This window comes from Phalacrocorax aristotelis, chromosome 1 (genome assembly GCF_949628215.1).
Source record: "Phalacrocorax aristotelis chromosome 1, bGulAri2.1, whole genome shotgun sequence".
In the NCBI taxonomy this organism is placed as follows: Eukaryota; Metazoa; Chordata; class Aves; order Suliformes; family Phalacrocoracidae; genus Phalacrocorax; species Phalacrocorax aristotelis.
The window spans coordinates 212,175,679-212,195,098 of NC_134276.1; the positions used below are offsets into that span (position 1 = coordinate 212,175,679).

General features: G+C 40.3%; 1 protein-coding gene across 11 annotated transcripts in view; it reads left to right on the forward strand.

The window, feature by feature from the left end:
- The window catches only part of USP6NL (USP6 N-terminal like), a 129,598-nt gene that overhangs the window by 45,956 nt on the left and 64,222 nt on the right, over positions 1-19,420 (forward strand). For 9 of the 11 annotated variants that reach the window (XM_075081623.1, XM_075081616.1, XM_075081622.1 and 6 more), the window contains 2 exons: positions 11,558-11,631; positions 13,485-13,567. In XM_075081623.1, coding sequence (XP_074937724.1) covers positions 11,558-11,631; positions 13,485-13,567 — 157 coding nt within the window. Of the gene's footprint in view, positions 1-3,865; positions 3,939-11,557; positions 11,632-13,484; positions 13,568-19,420 lie in introns of those variants that run through there. The other 2 variants (XM_075081625.1, XM_075081614.1) reach the window with 1 other exon arrangement.

Here is a 19,420-nt window from a genome sequence, read left to right on the forward strand (position 1 = left end):
AGTAATACTCAGGGGCTGTAGATGAAACAGATTACATGTTACAGCAGGATCAGTTCTAGCCACAGTAGGAGTTCCAGGAAATTTCATCTTTGGTGGCAGGCTGTAAAATGATTTCCATGTAGCAGAAAACCTCCTGTGTTTTTCCATGAAGACTGTATCTTTGTCATTTCTTTGCTGCTGGGTTCTAACACGTTACAGAAACAAGGCTTTCTCTATCTCGTTGAACAGTGAGAATGCAAATCTGCTCTGATCACTGCTTAAACAGCTGTTTGTAGGGCTGACATTACTTCATTCAGCATAGTGTTTACATCTCCTTAAAGATGAAATGTATAGGTGAATGTCTGCTTCGTGATGGTCATAATGCTGCCCTTTGATAGCAGTCAGGAAAGGGAAAAATAGTAACAAACTAGTGAAAAGGCCAGATGGCAGCTACACCCTTGGGAAGATGGAGAACAAAGTATGACTTAAGCTTAGACATAATACACTAGCTAGTTGTTGCTCAAGTCAGACCAGTCATTACATACTGGCAAGCCCCAAATGGTGCCCAGCCCAAGTCTTTACATTTAAGTCTATTAAGAGCTGCCATAAATGTTTTGGATTGTGTTGACAGAGTCCTGGGCAGGAGGGTGGATTGTATGTTGGTTTTTTTTTTTCTCTTTTTCTTTCAAGAAAGGAGCATTGTTCAAAATTGGGCTTACTCTTTTCAGTGTAGTTTGTTGCAAATTAGCAATTATGGTTTCTTCTGGCTTTGCAACTGACTATGTTAACCTTCAGCAAATTAATTATCTTCTGGCTCATGACTGCACAAACAACACTCTGTAAAATGGAATTACAGTAGAACCCTGCCAATTCTTGTTGCTCCACTTTGTAACCCTTGTGGTAACATTCGTAAGGCTTAATAGTGAGGTGATGACATGAACGTTCAAACTGCAGCTTCCAGCTGGGTTAGTTGTAGGCATAGCTGATGAAGATGATTTGATTTTAAGGTGTACTCATTTATGTGAAACACATATAAAAAAATAATTGCAAATTAACACTAAGTAAATGGCCAAGTTGTGTATTATTAGATTATGTTCTTTCTGTTTTATTGCTGGTTTATTCTGAGTTTTGTTCTTTCAGTGCTCTATTAACTAATGCATTAGTAAGGCTGTGTAATTAAAAATAGTCATAGACATATTGCAACAACTGATTTAATAGTAGTAGAGTTTCTGTAAGTCCTTTAGTCAATTGCCACTTAGAAAGCAAGATAGTAAGAGTAGTTGATTTAAATTCCTTGCAATATATATTAGACTCCTAAACTTGAATTTCATGTTTTGACACAGGCTTCCTCTGTGGAATATTGCTTAGTAGGGCTGCCTTGATTTCCCTGCTCTTGCTTTGAGCCCCTTGGGGATATTTTTAAAAATGCTTTGAGATAGCTTTTAGTAGCAGTTAATTCTAATAATTTCCAAAGTGACCATTTTCCATTGGTGACTGTGCAGCATCACACAGGAGATGCTGCAGAACTGCAAGTATTCTGCTGTAGAGAAACTTGATTTTTCATTAAGATGAGAGTTCAGTCATGTTTCTTCAGGCAAGTTAAATCCTTACTTTCATATTTTCCACCTATTACTGCTCATGCAGTAAAAATACAACAGGTTCGACTTTGAAGAAATGCTGATTATTAAGGGAGGGAAGTTGCATGTGTTTTGCTATTGGAATGGGGTTTTTTTGGTGCAGCGCACAGTGAAATATGTTAATTTTTACAAATAGTTTTACTCCACCTTTTAGGTTTTCTTTGCTTCTGAGTAGAGGAAAAATTCAGTTAAGCCAAAATCTTCCCTTTTCTCTGCGTAAAACTTTACTTAACACCCCCCCCACCCCCCCCAAATAGACATACTAAACTTGAAAACCAATTAAAGACATAAGAATATCAGTGTAATATAGCTCTTAGCTTATTGCTGCCTGTGGGTAGTGTGTGGTAGAAAAGCACCAGTAATGTCAAAAAGCAAGTTGTTTTCAGGTGGTGAAGGTATCTGTTGAGGGAGTTAGCCTGGAATGAGTGCTCGTATTCATTGTGTGAGAGTTCTTTTTGTCTTGCCCACAAATATGCTCTCAGGTAAGGGAACACAAAGTAGTTCGTTTTACAAAACCAGTTCAGTAGTTCTCCCATGAGAAAAATGGGAGACGATTTTTGTATAGCAAGAAGATTACTACCGTGTGTGTATGACTATGGATGTCAGCAGTAAGAAAATGCTGCTTTTGAGGGAAACATGCCCGGTGGTGGATATCACACTAGCTCAGTCTAAACTCATACTGAATCCACAGACTAAACTATTGACACCTGGGTTTGGGTGGGATCCATGAGTAGTAAGTAATCAGTGGTAAACACAAAGGAGCTGCTGCTCACTTCCAGGCTCAGTGCTCGGCTGGGCAGTATGGGGAGGAAGACAAAACAATTGAAGGAACTTTTTTTTTTTCTTCTTCTCCCAGTGCTTGGGGGAGAAAAGAGTAGTCCAATGCACTTCTTAAGACCTCCTGTTCCTGGCACTTTAACACTTTTCAGTGTGCAAGGAAACCATGGAATGGTGGAGGTTGGCAGGGACCTGTGGAGGTCATCTGGTCCAACCCCCCTGCTCAAGCAGGGCCACACAAAGCCAGTTGCCCAGGACCGTGTCCCAACAGCTTTTGAGTATTTCCGATGATGGAGACTCCACAACCTCCCCGGGTAACCTGTGCCAGTGCTCGGTCACCCTCACAGTGACAAAGTGTTCCCTGATGTTCAGAGGGAACCTCCAGCATTTCAGTTTGTGCCTGTTGCCTCTGATCCTGTCACTGAGCACCACTGAAAAGAGCCTGGCTCTGTCCTCTTTGCACCCTCCCTGCAGGTACTTATGTCCATTCATAAGATTCCCCTGAGCTTTCTCTTCTCCAGGCTGAAGAGTCCCACTGATCATCTTTCTGTTGGCTTCAGAAAGAGCTGGGAGCCCACACAAGTCTTCCAAGCTGGGTCTGGCAGTGTGTATGCTCTGACTTGCTTAGGTTAAGAAGTGTCATTGTCTGCCTCCTGGCTGTAGGCATCATGTAGCAGCAGACACTTTGCTTGAGAGAGCATGTGTAAGGATGAAAATCTATGCAAGAGAGTGGCTTGATGTGTGTGTCCTTGAATATTTGACATGGAGGTTTGCTTTTCAGGTATTGAGGGTGCTGACTGTATACCAGCTTTCAAAAAGCAGATGAATTCTAACCGTATTAAATATTGAATTTTTCTATTTTCATCAATGAAAACGTCATTGTTAACTCCTAACATCCTAGGTATTTCAGGTCCCCAAGATATCCTGAACAATAAAAGAGTTTTAAATAGAAAATATGTAAAATCTCCATCCTGTAAGTAGGCAATGCCAAACAATTACAAAAATCTAAACTGCATTTTCAGAGTCATTTTATTTCATGGTTTCTTAAGTAATAAGCTGGAAGTAGGGTACTTCAAGCCCCATTTCTAGTAAGTCCTTTAAATAAGATGCTTTTCATGCCGCACTTGATAAATACCCGTAAAAATTCTTACCCGAGAGCATAACAGTGATGTGTTACAGGAGCTGTGTCCTCTGAGGCTGTTTGTTCAAATCCTCTTGTTTATTATTAGCTGGAATGCAGGGCTGTGGGCCGTGGTGGAGAACACTAGCATGGTGCCTGCATGACACTTCCTATTAACAAATGATATCTTTGTCCGAGTATCTGCAGCTCGTGTAGCTGTAGGGGCCATATCTTGAAAAAGAAGGAGCACGTGTCAAGTGGCTCGGTTATGTGGAGCAAATACTGCAAGTGGAGGAGGAGAACTTTCTGCCGTTCATTTCTGATAAACTGAGTTAGAATAGGGTCTAGAAGTCAACAGATTTACTTCATGAAGACTAAACCAGAGCTTTACAAGGACTGGGCAGAAAATTGCAATCTAAGGACTGGTAAAATGCCATTTTATTTGATGTACTGGTCTTTAATTGTTTATATCATGTGCTGTTCTACTCTCTCATTTCAGGTTAGTGATAACTCTCGAGCTTTAAATACTTAATACTATTAAGGTAGATAATGACTCTTAATGGTGGAAGAAATGTAGCTCAATTAACTTCTGGAAATACTGTTTTTCCTGAGGAAGTATTGCTGTGTAAAAGGGATTGCTTTTCTAACTGCAGCTATTTCACTTTTATGTTAAAAGGTCTCTCTGCATGAAAAGAAAAATAAGATATAACAAATGATACTCTAATCTTTTCTGTCCAGATCAGGTTTAGTATCTATGTGCAGGTATTTACCAAGATTTTTTTGTTCTGAACATTGGCTACCCACAACAAAACACTGTTACGTGTATGTCATGGCTTTTATTTCATTGTTTGTGGGAATGGACTGGAAGGAAAATAAACAGCCTGGGTATTAAAGGGACTTTCTGATATGACCAGAGACTTACAAAATATTTTGTTTATTGCTCTGATATGTGCTTTGAATGTGTAGATGCATAGCAGCTGGTGGTAATGCCTGCAGACAGGAATTTGTGCCAGTGCAGCTCTTTGTGCAGTGGAATGTGTAATGTGCAAACAAGCAAGAATTTGAGTGAAGTAATGGAAAACAAATTAGCATGTTCCAAGTCGTTGGGGTTTTTTAGACTGCTCTGCAGTTGAGGAGGCAGTAGTGATGAGTCAAAGAATAAAAAAGGGAGAAATCTCCCTTTCATAAGTTGGGATGAGATTACGCAGGATGCTACTAGTATACTGACCACATCAGAAAGAGACGTTACATAAATTTATGGCACATCTGTAAGAAGCAATTTATTATGCTGCTGAAAATGCACTGATAAGCACTATAATGTACCTACACAATCCTTCGGTATGTGTGAAGAACATGCTGAGGCTCTCGGTGGTACTCATTTTGCGCTACCTTGATGAGGAAGCTAGCTCGGCTGTCATTGCTCTTTCCAGGTGAGGTACTCTCTCTAACTAGGCATTTTCAGGCTGGCTTCAGGGAGACATCTCACCAGTGAGTTTGAGTCACCCCAGAGATCGTTCCCCTAAGTTGTGTGACTAATCTTGCATGGGCTAGAGATGCATCCTCAGTAGATCGCATGTGAAAATCACTTTTTAAAATGCTGTGCCATACTGTTTAACAGTTCTATAGCTGAACAGGATTAGAAGCTGTGCAGGATTAGGCAAACAGAGTTCAAACTACAGGTACTTAGTAAACCTTGAAGAGCAGAAGCTTTTCTTCTTGTGGGAAAGACCGGCATTTTACTCAGCAGCAGCTTGGTTCTGGCAGGTTGTGAGATGAAAAAGAGGTGTAAATATGGGATGTTTGTGTTAGTCACTCCTGACCAGGAGCAGCTGAGCTGCTGCCAGGCTCTCACAGGTTCTTGAGCTGCTCCTTGGCTGCTGGCAACACAAGGGATAGTGCTACCTGTTCCCACTCACTTATTTTAAAGAACTGAGTTACTGATGGGGCTGCAAGAAGGATCCTTGATGTTTAGATTGGCAATTAAAATTAATACAAAAATACATTATTACCTATTTTATTTTTTCCCTTTTTTTGCCTTCCCCCTACTGACACTTAAATGTATTATAGGGGGTGATAGAGAGACCTTGGCTCAAAGGTTCTCTGTGGCTTATAGGTGCCTGCATCTATAGCTACTGTTCTTCCCTCTGAAACAGAAAGAGAAGATGGCACAAAAGCATGAGTAAGGCAGGATTATTTCTTTTTGAGTTGGATCTGTCAAACTGTAGCTCTGTATCAGTACCTGGTTTCTTGCAAAAAAAATTCTATCCTTGAGAAAATTTTACTAATAGTCAGAATTTCATTTTTACATGTATTTGTAGGGCACATCTTTATTTTCTCCTTAATAGTGTTTATTTTTACTTGGATCTGTTGTTTTGCCGTTAAATACATCACTGACAGCAGTTGGTCCATTCCAGTTAGTCTTCACGAATCACAGAATGGCGGGGGTTGGAAGGGACCTCTGGAGATCACCTTGTCCAACCCCCTGCTTGAGTAGGCACACCCAGAGCAGGGGGCACAGGACTGCGTCCAGGTGGGGTGTGAATGTCTCCAGGGAAGGGACCGCACAGCCTCTCTGGGCAGCCTGTGCCCCTGCTCTGGCACCTGCACAGCAAAGGGGTTTGTCCTCATGTTCAGGTGGAACTTCCTGTGTTCCACCTTGTGCCCATTGCCCCTTGGCCTGTCATTGGGCACTACTGAAAAGAATCTAGTCCCATCGTCCTGACACCCACCCTTTAGAATTTTTTAGGTATTGATGAGATCCCCCCTCAGCCTTCTCTTCTCCAGGCTGAACAAACCCAGGTCTCTTAGCCTTTCCTCATAAGGGAGATGCTCCAGTCCCCTGATCATCCTGGTAGCTCTCCACTGGACTTGCTCAAGAAGTTTCGTATCCTTCTTAAGCTGGGGGCCTCAAAACTGGACTCAGCACTGCAGATGTGGCCTCACTAGGGCAGAGCAGAGGGGGAGGATAACCTCCCTCGTCCTGCTGGCCACACTTCTGTTAATGCAGCCCAGGATACCCTTGGCCTTTTTGGCCACAAGGGTACGTTGCTGGCTCAGGGTCACCTTGCTGCCCACCAGCACTCCCAGGGCCTTCTCAACAGAGCCACTTTCTAGCAGGTCAGCCCCCAACCTGTACCGGTGCATGGGGTTGTTCCTCCCTGGGGCAGGACCTTGTACTTGCTCTTGTTGAATTTCATGAGGTTCCCCTGGGCCCAGCTCTCCAGCCTGTCCAGGTCTTGTTGGATGGCAGCCTTGCATTCATTCAGAGCAGAACATCATGCGTTTTTCGTTTGTATTATGTCTATTAATATTACTAGTTCCTCCTTGCCTAAATTTACTGCTCCTTCCTTTCTTCCTTAGGATTGGAAGAATCTAGAATTCTAGATAAATAAACTGTTTTCCCCAACGGTCCTTGAAAGCTGCAAGATACTTAGAATTGCAGCTGCTTAGTAGAAACTGGGAGCCTCCAGTTAGTTTTTAATTTTTTGTAAGAAGCCTGTCTGTCAGTTTTAGGAATTTATTTTAATTTAGCATGATGTTTTTAAATTTTTGTCAACTGACTGAACTGTACGGGGGGGTTTGAAACTTAAAAAAAGCACCAGTTTTGAAAATGTGGGATTTTATTTTAAGTGCATATTTAAATGCGGTTGTGGTGCACACTACCTAATAATGGATAACAGAGTAACATCCAGAATTCATCTGTAATGTTCTACTAAGTAATGCTGGCATTTCCAGATCCCTTATTTCCTCTCTCAGAAAATAAGTACTGGAGACTAATTATGATTGTCTCCTTGTGTAGGACTAGTTTAATTTTTTGCCTGTGCCACTTACTTCTTACATACCGTCACTTTTTCTGTTCCTGAAGAAATCGTGTCTTTTTCAATTCTTTGATAATTGGTGAGGTAAAGAGAGACTCTTATTCGAGTGACAAAGGAAGAAAGCTTGTACTGATGCTAGGCAATGCTTTTCTCTCACTTTGTAGGGCTGATGGCAGTCCACAGGTGTCTAATTTATCAGGCCGGACTCTCCAGCAGTTTAAAATCAGTGAGTGGCAAAATGAGACTAGTTCTAGTCCCATCCTTAAGCATCCTTTTGAACGTTTAAATCCAGCAGTTCATCTCAGCAGCACTGCCAAATAAGATAATCTGACATCCAAGTGTAGCAGAAAAGCAGTAATCTGGCTGGTACGTTAGTCCTTTTTCACATCATCGCATATTGGGATTTTCTGGTCGATTTTTCCGGTTCTGATGATGCTTCAGTTCCTTTACATGCAGATTTTCAAAACATACTAATTTGTAATATTTGTAAATGGAGAAAACAGGTCAATGTGACAGCATGATGAGGGGGAAATCCTCTCTAATGAGGAGTGTTATGTGTATCAGGCCAATGGTTCAGAAAATTTTGGCCTTTGTTTATATGATTTACTTTTTTCCAAAACTAGATGTGTGACATTGCTGCTGGGCAGGGTTTTCAGTATGCTCGTTGTACCTTGTAAGCCTGACCAATTTTTTGAGGGACTTAAATGTGCTGTTTAGCACGCCATCATTGGCAGATTTTATCACCATTGATTATACTTCATTTTTTTTTCTTTTAGGGCATTGATAATGTATTTCCTCAGTTTTTAGTCAAAATCAGTTCTCTCTACTAGTTAATTGGCTATATATTAATGTCAGCCTCATCTGAGATTGCATTGTTTCCTGTATAATGTGGGGTTGATCATCTTTAATGCTAACTTTTAATTAGAAAATTTGATCATACTTGTTTCACATCTTGAACCACTTTCAGTGCGGTAAGACTTACTGAATAAAACTGATAAGACTTTAGAATACCAGCTATTTGTCTTTAATTTCATAGTGATGTAGTAATGTATTTTTGCGCCTAGGAAGATATTTCATGAAGAATTTTTCTTGTTCCCGTATTTAGCTTTTTCTTTATCAGGAATCATTGTGTAATGCCTAACTTGAAGATGTTTAAATAATTCCTCTTATAAGAAAAATCATATTTTATACTTATCTCCCATAATATAACCTCTTGTCCCCATCTTAAATTGTTTCCTGAGTTTTTGGGATGGATGGGTTAACGTAACATTAAGCTATCTCAGTGCAGCTAGAAGGGTAAGATGATTCTGGCAGAAAGGGAAGAGGATTACTTTAAAGGCAATGAATATGATAATTTCTACGCTAAATGTAATTGAATTGTCATAAGGCACAGGACATGCCAAAGTTTGATTTATATGTTACTTGTCCAAAGGAAAGGAAGGTGAGCCATGGCCATGTTTTCAGCATAAACCAGGACTCTGTTTTTGGTGCAAAAACAGTTTTGGTTTGTTTTTTTTTTTTTTTTAAGCAAAGGTTTAAACTTTATTTCAGCTTCTGCCACTTATTCCATCTGTGCTGTTGAAGAGCTGTCCATGTCCTTCTGAGTATACTTTTAAAACACAAGTAGCAATCTATTTTTAAATTCTGTTAATAAAAAATATATGACTACTTACTACTAAAGCGTAGTGACTACTATATATTACAATAATGACTACTTATTATTTGGCCACACTCTTTCTCAAGTCAAATCTAATCTCTTGTTTACTGGGAAATAGTGATAGCAATTTTTTCCCATTTCTCAAAGCCCAGCAGCAGTCATACTTTAAACAAGTAAGCTTTTTCCCTCAAATCTGTCCATTGGAGAAGTGAAGATTAGGATTGCTCAGTACTTGAATTCTCTGAAGGAATGTCAGCTTTCTAAGCGAGCATAAAGTTTACTTTTTAAAAACCCATAATTGGCCTTCTATAAAGACTTACTGTAGGCACAGATCTCTGTGTGTTTCAAAAGAAAATGCAATTTAATTTTGGTTACGGTTCCTTTAGCTTCTTATTTTGAAAGTAATTCTAAGCTTCGTGTACTTCCTGTCAGTGTAGATTTGGTAGCTTTAGTGGATGTTGTCAGTTAAGTAGGCATAGTATGTTAGCTAGTAAAGGATAAAAAACGGAGTTTTATAATTGTGCTGGGCAACATATAGTGCTTGAATGAACTCAGCGTTGCATCGAGTTCAGTCTGTGCCCTTGTGTGGCGACAGTGCTGGGGAGGGGTTCTAGAACGGTGCTGCGGTTGGCATGAGAGAGTTGTGTCTTGGTCAACACTCACATAGGTAGCTGGGGCAACAGAGTTCTGTAGTCGCTGTAAAACTGCGTTGGAGAAAAACAAACTTGAAGCCAAACTGCTTTGTGTCTTGCAGTCCTCTAAGTTTAGGAATGAAGGTGGATCCAGCACCTGAAGGAGCAGGAGGAACAGCTTGGACAACACTGAAGGCTGAGCAATATGAAGTGACTCTACTTGCTTCTCACCTTACAGGGAGGAAAATATTTATCAGTGTTGTGCAGGGATGCATGGCTTCCCAATATAGCAGACGTAATTCTTTTTTTTTTCCCCTCAAATAATTGTGTAAATACGTGTGTGCTGGTTCTGGTACACACTGGAAAAAATGACAAAGCTCAATGTCCTTGCTAATAAATGGGAGTAATATGTTTGGCAAATGATGGTGACAAGCAGAAGGGGCCAGGATAAGGATAACAAAGTGGAACTTTCGGCGATCATAAGTAAAAGCTTTAAAGTAGCAGTCAGACTTTGCGTTAGGGGAAGTTTGGGACAAGCATCACTGTTGCCTGAACGCTGGTGCTTGTGTCTGTGATGGGGCATCCTGAGGTTCTCTCTGCGCTCCCCCAAAGAAGCTTTTAAGGGAAAAACATGCAGAGACTGTACTAAATCTCTAACAGATGGCTTAGAAGGCCACCTTGGCACAAATTCTTGTCTAAGTATCTGAGCAATATGTAGGTAAACTTTATCAAAGAAATTCTGGGTTTGAACAAATAAATGTGTTAATTATGTCATATGATAGAAAACTGTAATATCTGATCTGTTTTTCTATTTCATGGCCCAGATGGTTGATAGGTGTACAATTCCTGAAGTTCACTATGTTGCCATGAACTAAATAGTGAAGAAAAAAACACATGCCTGGAGTTATTTTTATAACACTGTATGCTTGGAAACTATTTCAAAGCTTTTTAAAGCTTTGCTTTATCTAGAGTGCATTGCTTTTTAATAATCAAAACAAATCAACTCTTGACTCCTTCACAAACTTATCAATGATTAAAGCTGATTTGCCTCATTGGTTTGAAATTATAATCGCATTTGGGATATTGAAGTGCATTACAGTGTTGAATATTCAAAGCAGCATCTTCCTTTTCCTTTCATGCCCTCTTTACATCCCTGTCCACGTTCTAGGGATGGTTTCTGTTAAGGGAACAATGCCAAGGAACCTAATTTGATTACACACAGAGTCTGCTTCACCTTCTTGTTATCAAAACAGATTTATCTAAACAATAACTCCACCACTGTAGTACACTCCACTGTATCTGCAGTGTACTGATGTCCAGTGCTTACCCACGCATCCGTGTTTTTGCGTGTCAACCTTCCTGTGGTCACATCCTTACGCTTATTCCAACTCTGGGTTGCCGAATGTTGCAGTTCTGATAGTACAATGATGTCCTTCCCTGTTTTCTGAGAAATAAGCCTTAGGCAATTTCTCAGAGGAAGTCTTGCAGTTTTTCTTCAGCATTTATCCGTTAACCTAATTCCTCTCTACAAATCCTGTAAATAATTTACAATTTTGTTTCAAACCAGTAGCATGTGTTTTGGCTTTCTCTTGACTATGTGAATGTTTGTGGAATTGGCAACTAGTAGCTTTTACTACTTTGTTAGTGGGTGGTGGGGTATTATTTTTTTTAACTTTATTTAATACCTGCTTTGGTGGAAAATTTGGTGAAAAACCTGCTCTAAACTCAGCAGTTAGGATACCATCCAATAATTGTATTTTACTCTAAACAGTATTCGAGACATGCACCATGGTCATATTTTGCTCTGATACAATTGTTTTGGCACTTCTCCATCCAAGTAGTCTTTCTGAAGTTGAAGTTTATTTTCTAAGTATTTAGCTGCAGTTCTTTGTTCACAAGGGAGAGAATCTGAACGGCTTTATTTTAATTCTCCACAGGTGCAGATGCTGAGCAGGATGCTGCTATCAAACTTGCCCAAGAAAGAGCAGAGATAGTTGCCAAGTATGACAGGGTAAGTGAACTTGATAACAAAGACATTTTATAATTAATAATTAATCTTAGTAATATGTCTGTTTTAAAAATGAATCATGGTTCCCACAAGCTTTTGTTTAAAACACTGTGTAATAGTAATCCGATGGTTTCTTGATACACCAGCCTCTGGGTGAATTAAATTCTCCCTCCACTGGGGATATTCTGGATAATGCCTCACTCAACTAATTTTTCAGGTGCATGGCAAGTTGCTGTGGGGCTATTTTAAGGTAGCATAATGTATTAGAAGTAATGAAACTGGGATGTTTGAGGATGCTTAGTATATCTATGAGATCAGAAGGACTCTTTTCTGTTTACTTAGCTTTTGGTTATGGTAATAGAAACACTGCAATCATTACAGAGAACTCAAAAGATGAGCGAACTCCATTGTTAGTCAGATTGTGCTGTACTTGTCCCTCTGTACTTGGCACTGGTGAGGCAGCACCTCGAATACAGTGTTCAGTTTTGGGCCCCTCAGTACAAGAAGTACATTGACGTGCTGGAGCGTGTCCAGAGAAGGGCAATGAAACTGGTGAAGGGTCTGGAGAACAAGTCTCATTAGAAGCAGCTGAGGGAGCTGGGGTTGTTTAACCTGGAGAAGAGGAGGCTGAGGGGAGCCCTTATCGCTCTCTGGTGGGGGTTGGTCTCTTCTCCCAAGTAACAAGCGATAGGATGAGAGGAGATGGCCTCAAGCTGCATCAGGGGAGGTTTGGTTTGGATGTTAGGAAAAATTTCTTTACTGCGAGGGTTGCCAAGCACTGGAACAGGCTGCCCAGGGAAGTGGTGGAGTCACCATCCCTCGAGATATTTAAAAGACATGTGGATGTGGTGCTGAGGGACATGGTTTAGTGGTGGACTTGGCAGTGCTGGGTTTGCTACTGGACTCAGTGATCTTAATTTAGGTCTTTCCTAACTTAAATGATTCTATGATTCTATCACTGCTGTGAGGAATTGAAGAAATACCTTTTTTTTTTTTTTCCCTCTTGAATCACTTGTCAAGTAAAAGCCTGGCACAGAGTATGCCTAGACATGCCTACACAGTATTCACATATTTTTGTAACACTTAAGGACTGTGTAAGTGTCATTGGAGTACTAAGCAACAGACTTGTTTGTAGGGTTCACAAAACCTTTTATGTGCTAGACTTAGTGGTGGTTTGCACAGTGTACAAGTAAGTGGCTGTGGTTTTTTTAATAAGGAAAAAATATGCACGTGATTTGTGTTCTGAGTAGTGGCTTCTCTCTTCACACCCAGTAACCTGTGCATAGCACATACTGGAAGAATATATAGCTGAAATATACTTAAATTTCTGCAAGTCTGACAAAAATTGTCAGTTGGAGTAGAAGAGAGGAACGTGAATGAGTGCTTCGTTGAGTGAAACTCAGCGTTACGTTGTTTCACACCTGCTGGAAGTCAGTGTGGAGGTTAGCTTGAGACTGTCCACAGTATGTGCTTGTTGTCAGGTGATGGTTCAGGAAAGATGGATTATGGACATAAAATGAGTAGAAGGCATTGTGCGGTGACCTTGATGGACTATTGTGGAGATAAACAACAGATGTGAGATTATTATGAGTCTGTGGTTGAAATCAGTGGTTCAAATTTATTCTGTGTATAGCAGTCACCAAAAGAGGTTTCCTGTGATGAAAATACTGTTTGCAGGGGCTGGGAGAGGTGTGCTTGGTTGGTCAGTTCAGGACTAGTGTTTTCCTCCCCCTCCTCTACCCTGCTACCAGTGTGTCACAAAGATTGTGCTTTAGGTAGTTGATCCTGTCTTCTGTGTCTTAGCTTATTGTGTCATAAAACTTAATTTGGCTGTCGTCTTTTATTCTTTCCTTTAGGGACGGGAGGGTGCGCAGATTGAACCATGGGAAGATGCTGACTATCATCTTTACAAAGTCACAGATAGATTTGGGTTTCTACAGTAAGTAGCAAGCTTGAAAAGAAAATAAGATTAAGACTTTTTACTGTACTACTAGTACTATTTGTGCTTTTTATTGTATAGCCTATTTGGTGAAAGTATTATGCCTTTTAATAGATCTTCTGGAAAGTGTTTGCTGTGTAAGTTTTGGGTAATCTTTCACTGTGCTTTTCAATTCAATTTCTAGCTGTTTTTTAGTTATAACTTAATCCTTTGTAGGCAGTGAGATATTTTTGTATTTTATTTGGGAATGAAAATTGATAGTCTACAAAAATATATTTCAAGCTGAATTAAATTGCACATAAATTTTGGGTTTAAGTAATTGTGTTACATATAAACAAACTTGAAGTTCTTGGAAGGATTTTTCAAAATTTTGTTGTGATGTTGATCTTTAAAGAAAATCCCAGTACATTTAAGGTTACTTAATGGCTGTGTATGAACAACGGTGCATCCCACAAAAACAAATCTCGTGTAACTTCATGTATTTAGTAACCATACTGAAGTCTCTGCCGATTTGGGACCTAATGTTGCATCATTAGTCAGAAAATGCCAGAATCCAGATCCAATTACCCTATAGGTAACTCCTTTGTAATAAATAATCTCTGTTTTTTTGGCAATTAAAAGATGAGTATTAAATTCTATTCGGACTTTTGTGGTTGCCAGATATAAATATCCAACCTGCAGAAGCCGAACACAAGCTGACGTACTACTTCTGATAAATCCAGTTAAGACTCTCCACCATTCCTTGTGTTTGACATTTATGTTTGAATATGTGAAGTGCAATTAAAAGCCGGAGAAATCAATGATGAGTGGAAAACTTATTGTAATAACTACGTACTTCTGTAGTATTGGGGGGGAGGAGGGGTCTGTGTGTTTTTGTTTTATGGGATTTTTTCCCCCCTCTCTTCTATTTTGTAATGTCATTGTTTTTATAAGCTGTCGGTTAAAGATGTGATCTACCTGTAGACTGCTTTTGCTTCATCAGGGTGAGATAATTTGGATATGACCTCCGAACAGTTCTATTTTACACAGAGAGGTCTTTGTGTTGGTAAACTACAGCTGCAACACCACGTGTCTGGTATTGTAGCTGCAGTTGTAGGCATTCTTAATGGAGGATGTCAGAATTATTTTTTGTGCAAAAGTAATTGAAGCCCCTGCTAAGTTCACCGCTGACTTCAATGGGAGTTGAATCACACGCCTTCAGATTTGCAAGTGGATTCTTGATTTTGGCATACTTATGAACTCCTGAACTTTTCCTGTTACTTGTGTTGTAGTATTTGCCTTTTTATATGCTAGGCATGAAAGACTGTTAGAGTTGCTGCTGCAGTCAGTTTTCAGGAGTCCTGGATTTCATGGTTCCAGTGGAGTAGTATATTTGAGATGCAGTTATGGAGGAGCTGCTTGGCAAATCACCATGTACCAGTTTCCATGCTGCTGTAGCTGTAACTTAAAGCTACTGTGGGCACCCTCACATCACACTGCAATCATTCTTGGAACGTGGTAGGGTAGATGGACCTTAGTCATTAGGCCATACTTCCTTTCTAGTAATGTCATTAGTCACCAATGCAGTCTCTACAGAATTTATTCTCTGCGTAGTCAACTTCAAGGGATAAAATCTGAAAAATTTGTAACACGAGTGCTGCACAAATTAACTATGTAAGTAGGTTCTCTGTCTTTTCACTAATTGTGTGATATTTTTTGCTTATATGCTGCTAATGATGTCTCGTTATAAGGCAGATTTCACCTGAGAGTGCTGTCAAGACTGCTTTATGGTTCTTTAAAGCAAATTCATTGCAAATGACGTTTTTATTTTCCTGAGAAATAAAATCTCTCCTAATAGCAGAAATATAATTAGGATATGCATATCAACTGTCATTCCCTGAAAAGGCAATTTATATTGCACTATAGATTTTAATGTACTGTAGATTTTAACTACGGTCTGGGTTCATGTATACTGCAATACTGAGCCTGTGCAATCTACTGTTTCTGAAAGAAACACCTATTCCTACAAGGAATTGAAACTAAGCAGTACCAGAAGCCTCAAACAGTTGCCGTAATGGTTATCGTCCATAAGACCCCTAATTCCCCATGACCCGTATACCAGGCATTTACAGTGTGAATTAACCAAACAGGCTGATGCGCATTGAAAACTGAAGCCCTGGGGACAGTATTAAATTTATCATACTCTAAGCTGAGATCCGCAATGATTTGTAATCTTGTTTACACTGACATCTTAATACACTTAAGTAGCTGAAAAATGTCTTTTGTATCAGGAGGGTGGATGTGGGGAACCTGACGGAAAATTAGAGCTTGTCTGCTCAAGTACAATAGGCCCCGATTACTATCGGTCGTTTATAAACTTCCTTTTCTCCTTGGCTGTGTCCCGCCTGCAGCTTTCCTTGGCTTTGTGAAGGTGCATTCAAAGTTCAGCTGGTTGCTGATAGGGCAGGTGGGATGAAGCACGCAAGCTGCCTGTGTAACTTGCCACCAAGAAGATGATGGCAGGAAGTAAAGACTGGAAACTTTCAAAGAGTAGTTTTGGTCTAGATCTGTGATTCTTCTGGTGTTCCAGTGTCCTTATTTGTGTGTCAAACTGGGAATTAGTAAGCTTAGGGATCCTGAAGACACACTCCTCTTGTCTTCCTACTGGAAATAGATATGACACTTCCTTTCAGGTGAAATATCTCACCTTAAGGCTAACCTTCATTTAAGACCCACAGTTGAAATATCTGTTGGGCAGCTTTGGTCAAATTCTAGTTGTTGTTGTAGGTGGTTATTGTTTACAGTACTTAGGACCATCTTTGCCTAGCACTGTCTTAACTTTTTAATAGCTGTTGCCTTAAGAACACAATTTAATTTGTTTGCTGTAGTACTGGTTTTTTATTTTACAATTCTGCAAATGAATATAGAAGATCTAGTTGACTTTGGATATTAAAAGGAAATTGGTGTGGGCAGTTTATTAAAATAGCTATTTTGACCATAAACCAAAAAAGCTGAGTTAATACCTAATGAATTTAGGGATCAAGAAAGTCAGTTCAGTGAGAAGTACTAAAGCATTATAATAACAAGACTTGTTTGAAATGAATAAAGGGAAGTTTTAGAGAGATGCTGGATATGAGAAGATGGTTTCCAGCAAACAAGCTAAGCTGCAAAATAACGCTGTGGGGAGCCGAAGGGTTCTGTCTCTTGAGATGTTTAAGACCAGATTGTACCAAAGTACACCTATAAGCAGTATTTTTGGTGGGACTGACTGAATTGTAACGGGTATGTTTTCAGTAGAGTAGCTTCTAAATTGTATATGAGAGACATGCACAAACCAGAAAGAGTTAAAATCTCATTATTGGCTAAAATGTGGAAAACTTGACCTTACCAATTACTGTTGTTGCAAGGCTGTAAGGAAGTGGGAGTCATCATGATTTATTTAAGCCATACGGTGTTGCTGGCAAAATAGTCTTAACTTGAGGATTTTTTAACATAATTTAATTTATTGCAAAACAACACAACATTCTGATTGCTGGTTTGGATATTGGAGGGGACCCCAAAACATAAAACTTTAATGAGCACCTAGAGGAAACACCTCTCTTCCTTCTGCTCCCAGGACAAACTTCCCTTGTTTTTTGCCGTGGGTTACCCTTGGCTCTCCCTGGATCCTTTGGCGAGGTGACAGGCAGTGCCTGTGGTCGGGGTCCTGTATGCAATGGCTTCTTTCTGCCGCTCTTGGTTTCTTACTTGTTTTTGTCTGCTGCTCCTTGTATCTTACTAATTTTCTGCTACCCCAGTGTGGGTCACCCACAGGCTGCAGTCCCCTCAGAGACATCCTTCCCCTGGCATGACGTGCCTCCTTCTGAGAGTGCGTCTCTGGCCATCTCCCCGACATCTCCTTCCATGTGTCTCTTCTGCTTCTCCCCATGTCTCTTCCATTTCTCATGCCTCTAGCAGCTGCCATGCTTTTAAAAATGTTTTTAGTATGGGGATTGCAGGTTCACAGAATCCCAGGTTGGAAGGGACCTCAGGGATCATCTAGTCCAACCTTTCTGGGAACAGCACAGTCTAAACAAGATGGCCCAGCACCCTGTCCAGGTGACCTCCAACCGACTGAAGTTTTGGCACATGATGGCTTTGTTACAGCGGATTCAGAGCTGCCTGGGGCAGCTGTGAGTGGCACAGGGCAGGTCGTGGCCCCCTCTCACGCCAGTCACCCCTGCAGCCCCTACCCCTGGCTACTGAACGTAACTGCCATGCTGGGTACAAGTCAAGTGATGGAAACTCAACTTGTGAAGAAGGTAACCGAGATGTTGGCCAAGGGAGCCAGTGTTTTCTGGGCATGTTGGTAAGAGAACATTGCAAATGTGACTGTGGTCACTAGATTGTTGTACAACCCGACAGTGTGTTTGCTTCGTTCTGGAAGATTGAGGATGTATTTGGAGAGAGATGCTTTCAGTTCACTGTTATCTGAGGGGAAAAGGCCAGTTCAGAGTCCAGAGGTCTCAAATGACTCTAGGGGCACATGTCAGCTCTGAGGGAGCTGTGATTCAGACACTGATGTGCCTTCTCGTAGCTGAGTTTATGCTGCCTGTGTGCCACCTGGACCCAGCTGACAGCTGTTCATGCTTCCCAGTGCAGTATTTCCAACCCTCTTACGTTTAACTCCATTTGCAAAGCAATGCAAGAAAGGTTAAGTAGCATTGGTTCATCTTAATACCATTTCATACAGTCTTAAGATTAACAATGCTAATGGAATTCATGGATATAGACCAGTTTTTTATCAAGTACTGTTGGTCATCTTAAAGTCTTGGAGTAGTGCCTGTTAAAACTTTGCTCTTCATTTATATAAAGTTTTTCTGGGAGCAGCCCATGTCAGGGAGCATATCTTGGTCATGAACGCAAGAGTCTTGAGAGGACAGACCAGTATATTTCTACAGGTGCATGTGGTTACCTATAATCCTAAAAATATATTTAAAAAAAAGGCAACAACAACCTCACACAAAAAACTTCAGACGTGGTCCTTATTCTGTACGTTCTCCAGTAAAAATCCTGCTGGACTCCTGATTTCGCAGGATTCCTGACTGTGGTGTGGGAAGGCTGGGCATTAAGGCTGATGTGGAAAAATACCATTCATTTTTAAAAGGAATGTTTTTTCCTCCAGGAAATCTAGCACCAATGTTTGTATATAGAGTCTATCAGTGTTTTGATAAGATCAAATATTCTTTTCTAGGAAACATTGTTGGAATTGTATGTGATTGTATGTGACGGTTTGTTCTATACCTGTAAGTTGATGTAAGTCTAGGTGACCATCTTGGGGGACCACCGTAGGTTCAGATAAGCTTTAGTCTATAATGTTCGACTTTTTCAATCAAGTATTTTAGGAATGGGAGAAATGCCTCAGCTCTTTTCACAGATAGTCATAAGAAACTTTCAGGAAAAAAATGGAATGTGTTTGGTATTAATAAAAAAAATAAGGTTTTTGTTCCTCCTGCCCCTGCTTCTTGGATATGCTGTGTCTTCTTGGTCAGTGTTGTGCCAAGCTACCTCACTTTTTTTTTCCTCCGGATTTAATAAAAAGTTCTCATTTAATGCTCAGAATACACACACATATGCACACAAGCACCAGAATTACGTAATTCACAAAAAAAAAACCACACCAAAACAAAAAAACCCCACCCAACCCGCCAAAAAACCCACACAAACCAAACAAATAGAGAACAAAAATAAAACCCCTACCCCAGGGAAAAAAAAAAACTCCAAACAGCCTGCACCTCACAAAAGAAAGCAGCTCCTTTCTGTCTTATCTTGGAGCCTGGCAAAATTTTAAAGTAAATGCTCTTAATCTTTTTCACTGTGGACTGTTCTTTCACA